General features: G+C 46.0%; 1 protein-coding gene across 1 annotated transcript; it reads right to left on the bottom strand.

Moving 5' to 3' along the window:
* Positions 1-696, bottom strand: LOC119292873 (lysM domain-containing GPI-anchored protein LYP4-like). Its single transcript, XM_037571551.1, has one exon. It carries the CDS (start codon positions 694-696, stop codon positions 1-3), a length of 696 nt encoding a protein of 231 aa, XP_037427448.1.
* Between the last annotated feature and the right edge of the window lie 6,254 nt (positions 697-6,950).

Below are 6,950 nucleotides of genomic sequence, written 5' to 3'. Positions count from 1 at the left end.
TCACTCGAGCTTGTCCAGGAACGTGCCGGAGCCGTAGCCGGCCAGCCTGCCGGAGCCGCGCCCGCTCATCATGTCGGTGACCGTGGTCTGGTACCTCTTCACGATTGCTGGCACGGTGTCCCCTTTGTCCACCACATACGTGAGGTACACGGCGGGCACTGCGTTACAGCACACGCAGTGCAACGGCACGAGCAGCGCGGTCCCGACGTTGACGGCACCGTCGGCGTCGAGGACGCCGCCGTTGGAGTCCCTGATCCAGTCCGGGGCGGTGAGGCCGCCGTAGACACGCGAGAGTGTGTCCCCCGGGCAGGAGACATAGCGGACGGAGGTGGCTTTGCGGACGCCGCTAGAGCAGGCGCAGGGGACCGGCACGCGCAACGCGAGGCCAGGCGGGAGGATGCGGCTGGCCGGGCCCGGGGCGGCGAAGTCGATGGCTTTGGTGGCCAGGATGGCGAGCGGGTCGGCGGCGAAGAGCGCGTCCAGCTCGGCGAGTTTGAGGTCGGCGTGGAGGGTGGAGGAGAGCAGCACGGGGCAGTCCATGGCGGAGGCGCAGGGCTCGAGTAGCGCGGGCTTGGACGTGGCGCCGGACGACCCCGTGCAGGTGACCTCGCGGTTTCCGGCTGGTGGCGGGTCGGGGAACACGCCGTCGCCGTCCCCGGCCAGCCTGCCGGAGCCGTGGCCGCGCTTCATCGTCATCGAGTAGGCGATCCGCTAGCCAGGCGGTTCGCGTGGTGGTGGTGGCTGGGTACGGGCAACGAGTGGATAAATATCCACCCCAGGCTTAATTTTTTGCCGCCAGCCCCTCGAGCGGCGGAAAAATGCCTCATCGGGGGCTCAACGGCTGGAGATGCTCTAAGAGCCGGCAGACTTGTGTCCGGTTCAGTAGTTTATTAACACGTTCAGATCATGTCGCAGGGCACAAGTTTCGTGAGAGAGCAAGTGGCAATTTTTGTTGGGGAATGTAGCAGTTTCAAAAAAATTCCTACGTACACGCAAGATCATGGTGATTCATAGCAACGAGAGGGGAGAGTAATGTCCACGTACCCTCGTAGACCATAAGCGGAAGCGTTATGACAACGTGGTTGATGTAGTCGTACGTCTTCACGACCCGACCGATCCAAGTACCGAACGTACGGCACCTCCGAGTTCAGCACACGTTCAGCTCGATGACGATCCCCGGACTCCGATCCAGCAAAGTGTCGGGGATGAGTTTCATCAGCATGACGGCGTGGTGACGATGATGATGTTCTACCGGCGCAGGGCTTCGCCTAAACTCCGCGACGATATGACCGAGGTGGAATATGGTGGAGGGGGGCACCGCACACGGCTAAGGAACGATCACGTAGATCAAGTTATGTGTTCTAGGGTGCCCCCTGCCCCCGTATATAAAGGAGGGAGGGGGAGGTGTGGCCGGCCCCCAAGGGGTGCACCTGGCCGGGAGTAGGACTCCTCCCTCTTGCCTTGGTGGAGAAGGAAAGGGGGGAGGGGAAAGAGGAAAGGGGGGCGCCGCCCCTCCCCCTCCTTGTCCTACTCGGACTAGGGGGGAGGGGGCGCGCGGCCTGCCCTGGCCGGCCCTCCTCTTCTCCCTCATGGCACATGTAGGCCCAATAACCCCCAGGGGGGTTCCGGTAACCCCCCGGTACTCCGGAAAAAACCCGGTTTCTCCCGGAATGTTTCCGATATCCAAATATAGGCTTCCAATATATCAATCTTTATGTCTCGACCATTTCGAGACTCCTCGTCATGTCCTGGATCACATATGGGACTCCGAACAACCTTCGGTACATCAAAATATATATACTCATAATAAAATTGTCATCATAACGTTAAGCGTGCGGACCCTACGGGTTCGAGAACTATGTAGACATGACCTAGAACTATTCTCGGTCAATAACCAATAGTGGAACATGGATGCTCATATTGGTTTCTACATATTCTACGAAGATCTTTATCGGTCAAACCGCATAACAACATACGTTGTTCCCTTTCTCATCGGCATGTTACTTGCCCGAGATTCGATCATCGGTATCTAATACCTAGTTCAATCTCGTTACCGGCAAGTCTCTTTACTCGTTACGTAATGCATCATTCCGTAACTAACTCATTAGCTACATTGCTTGCAAGGCTTATAGTGATGTGCATTACCGAGAGGGCCCAGAGATACCTCTCTGACAATCGGAGTGACAAAACCTAATCTCGAAATACGCCAACCCAACATGTACCTTTGGAGACACCTGTAGTACTCCTTTATAATCACCCACTTACGTTGTGATGTTTGGTAGCACCCAAAGTGTTCCTCTGGTAAATGGGAGTTGCATAATCTCATAGTTACAGGAACATGTATAAGTCATGAAGAAAGCAATAGCAATATACTAAACGATCAAGTGCTAGGCTAACGGAATGGGTCATGTCAATCACATTATTCTTCTAATGATGTGATCCCATTAATCAAATGACAACACATGTCTATGGTTAGAAAACATAACCATCTTTGATTAATGAGCTAGTCAAGTAGAGGCATACTAGTGACTATATGTTTGTCTATGTACTCACACATGTATCATGTTTCCGGTTAATACAATTCTAGCATGAATAATAAACATTTATCATGATATGAGGAAATAAATAATAACTTTAGTATTGCCTCTAGGGCATATTTCCTTCAGTCTCCCACTTGCACTAGAGTCAATAATCTAGATTACACAGTAATGATTCTAACACCCATGGAGTCTTGGTGCTGATCATGTTTTTCTCGTGGAAGAGGCTTAGTCAATGGGTCTGCAACATCAGATCCGTATGTATCTTGCAAATCTCTATGTCTCCCACCTGGACTTGATCCCGGATGGAATTGAAGCGTCTCTTGATGTGCTTGGTCCTCTTGTGAAATCTGGATTCCTTTGCCAAGGAAATTGCACCAGTATTGTCACAGAAGATCTTCGTTGGTCCCGACTAGGTATGACACCTAGATCGGAAATGAACTCCTTCATCTAGACTCCTTCATTTGCTGCTTCCGAAGCAGCTATGTACTCCGCTTCACAGGTAGATCCCGCCACGACGCTTTGTTTAGAACTGCACCAACTTACAGCTCCACCGTTTAATAAAAACACGTATCCGGTTTGTGATTTAGAATCGTCCGGATCAGTGTCAAAGCTTGCATCGACGTAACCATTTACGACTAGCTCTTTGTCACCTCCATATACGAGAAACATATCCTTAGTCCTTTTCAGGTATTTCAGGATGTTCTTGACCGTTGTCCAGTGATCCATTCCTGGATTACTTTGGTACCTTCCTGCCAAGCTTATTGCTAAGCACACATCAGGTCTGGTACACAGCATTGCATACATGATAGAGCCTATGGCTGAAGCATAGGGAACATCTTTCATTTTCTCTCTATCTTCTGCTGTGGTTGGGCATTGAGTTTGACTCAATTTCACACCTTGTAGTACGGGCAAGAATCCTTTCTTTGCCTGATCCATTTTGAACTTTTTCAAAACTTTATCAAGGTATGTGCTTTGTGAAAGTCCAATTAAGCGTCTTGATCTATCTCTATAAATCTTGATGCCCAATATATAAGCAGCTTCACCGAGGTCTTTCATAGAAAAACTTTTATTCAAGTATCCCTTTATGCTATCCAGAAATTCTATATCATTTCCAATTAATAATATGTCATCTACATATAATATCAAAAATGCTACAGAGCTCCCACTCACTTTCTTGTAAATACAGGCTTCTCCAAAAGTCTGTATAAAACCATATGCTTTGATCACACTATCAAAGCGTTTATTCCATCTCCAAGATGCTTGCACCAGTCCATAAATGGATCGCTGGAGCTTGCACACTTTGTTAGCACCTTTTGGATCAACAAAACCTTCTGGCTGCATCTTATACAACTCTTCTTCCAGAAATCCATTCAAGAATGCAGTTTTGACATCCATTTGCCAAATTTCATAATCATAAAATGCAGCAATTGCTAACATGATTCGGACAGACTTAAGCATCGCTACGGGTGAGAAAGTCTCATCGTAGTCAACCCCTTGAACTTGTCAAAAACCTTCTGCAACAAATCGAGCTTTATAGACAGTTACATTACCATCAGCGTCAGTCTTCTTCTTAAAAATCCATTTATTCTCAATGGCTTGCCGATCATCGGGCAAGTCAACCAAAGTCCACACTTTGTTCTCATACATGGATCCCATCTCAGATTTCATGGCCTCTAGCCATTTTGCGGAATCTGGGCTCATCATCGCTTCCTCATAGTTCGTAGGTTCATCATGGTCAAGTAACATGACTTCCAGAATAGGATTATCGTACCACTCTGGTGCGGATCTTACTCTGGTAGACCTACGAGGTTCAGTAGAAACTTTATCTGAAGTTTCATGATCAATATCATTAGCTTCCTCACTGATTGATGTAGTTGTCACAAGAACCGGTTCTTGTGATGAACTACTTTCCAATAAGGGAGCAGGTACAGTTACCTCATCAAGTTCTACTTTCCTCCCACTCACTTCTTTCGAGAGAAACTCCTTCTCTAGAAAGGATCCAAATTTTGCAACAAAAATCTTGCCTTCAGATCTGTGATAGAAGGTGTACCCAACAGTCTCTTTTGGGTATCCTATGAAGACACATTTCTCCGATTTGGGTTTGAGCTTATCTGGTTGAAGTTTCTTCACATAAGCATCGCAGTCCCAAACTTTAAGAAACGACAACTTTGGTTTCTTGCCAAACCACAGTTCATGAGGTGTCGTCTCAACGGATTTTGATGGTGCCCTATTTAACGTGAATGCGGCCGTCTCTAAAGCATAACCCCAAAACGATAGCGGTAAATCAGTAAGAGACATCATAGATCGCACCATATCTAGTAAGTACGATTACGATGTTCGGACACACCATTTCGTTGTGGTGTTCCGGGTGGCGTGAGTTGCAAAACTATTCCGTATTGTTTCAAATGTAAACCAAACTCGTAACTCAAATATTCTCCTCCATGATCAGATGGTAGAAATTTTATTTTCTTGTTACGATGATTTTCCACTTCACTCTGAAATTCTTTGAACTTTTCAAATGTTTCAGACTTGTGTTTCATTAAGTAGATATACCCATATCTGCTCAAATCATCTGTGAATGTGAGAAAATAACGATACCCGCCGCGAGCCTCAACATTCATTGGACCACAAACATCAGTATGTATGATTTCCAACAAATCAGTTGCTCACTCCATAGTTCCGGAGAACGGCGTTTTAGTCATCTTGCCCATGAGGCACGGTTCGCAAGTACCAAGTGATTCATAATCAAGTGATTCCAAAAGCCCATCAGTATGGAGTTTCTTCATGCGCTTTACACTGATATGACCTAAACGGCAGTGCCACAAATAAGTTGCACTATTATTATCAACTCTGTATCTTTTGGTTTCAACACTATGAATATGTGTATCACTACTATCAAGATTTAATAAAAATAGACCACTCTTCAAGGGTGCATGACCATAAAAGATATTACTCATATAAATAGAACAACCATTATTCTCTGACTTAAATGAATAACCGTCTCGCATCAAACAAGATCCAGATATAATGTTCATGCTCAACGCTGGCACCAAATAACAATTATTTAGGTCTAAAACTAATCCCGATGGTAGATGTAGAGGTAGCGTGCCGACCGCGATCACATCGACTTTGGAACCATTTCCCACGCGCATCGTTACCTCGTCCTTAGGCAATCTTTGCTTAATCCGTAGTCCCTTTTTTGAGTTACAAATATTAGCAACAGAACCAGTATCAAATACCCAGGTACTACTGCGAGCATTAGTAAGGTACACACCAATAACATGTATATCACATATACCTTTGTTCACTTTGCCATCCTTCTTATTTGCCAAATACTTGGGGCAGTTCCGCTTCCAGTGTCCAGTCTGCTTGCAGTAGAAGCACTCAGTCTCAGGCTTAGGTCCAGACTTGGGTTTCTTCTCTTGAGCAGCAACTTGTTTGCTGTTCTTCTTAAAGTTCCCCTTCTTCTTCCCTTTGCCCTTTTTCTTGAAACTGGTGGTCTTGTTAACCATCAACACTTGATGCTCCTTTTTGATTTCTACCTCCGCGGCTTTTAGCATTGCGAAGAGCTCGGGAATAGTCTTGTTCATCCCTTGCATATTATAGTTCATCACGAAGCTCTTGTAGCTTGGTGGCGGTGATTGAAGAATTCTGTCAATGACACTATCATCAGGAAGATTAACTCCCAGTTGAATCAAGTGATTATTATACCCAGACATTTTGAGTATGTGTTCACTGACAGAACTATTCTCCTCCATCTTGCAGCTATAGAACTTATTGGAGACTTCATATCTCTCAATCCGGGCATTTGCTTGAAATATTAACTTCAACTCCTAGAACATCTCATATGCTCCATGATGTTCAAAACGTCGTTGAAGACCCGGTTCTAAGCCGTAAAGCATGGCACACTGAACTATCGAGTAGTCATCAGCTTTGCTCTGCCAGACGTTCTTAACGTCGTCAGTTGCATCAGCAGCAGGCCTGGCACCTAGCGGTGCTTCCAGGACGTAATTCTTCTGTGTAGCAATGAGGATAATCCTCAAGTTACGGACCCAGTCCGTGTAATTGCTACCATCATCTTTCAACTTTGCTTTCTCAAGGAACGCATTAAAATTCAACGGAACAACAGCACGAGCCATCTATCTAGAACAAACATAGACAAGCAAAATATTATCAGGTACTAAGTTCATGATAAATTTAAGTTCAGTTAATCATATTACTTAAGAACTCCCACTTAGAAAGACATCCCTCTAATCCTCTAAGTGATTACGTGATCCATATCAACTACACCATGTCCGATCATCACGTGAGATGGAGTAGTTTCAACGGTGAACATCAATATGTTGATCATATCTACTATATGATTCACGCTCGACCTTTCGGTCTCCGTGTTCCGAGGCCATATCTGTT

Source organism: Triticum dicoccoides, chromosome 4B (assembly GCF_002162155.2).
Source record: "Triticum dicoccoides isolate Atlit2015 ecotype Zavitan chromosome 4B, WEW_v2.0, whole genome shotgun sequence".
NCBI lineage: Eukaryota > Viridiplantae > Streptophyta > Magnoliopsida > Poales > Poaceae > Triticum > Triticum dicoccoides.
Note: the sequence above shows the minus strand (reverse complement) of the source record. Positions and strands in the feature narration are given on the sequence as shown.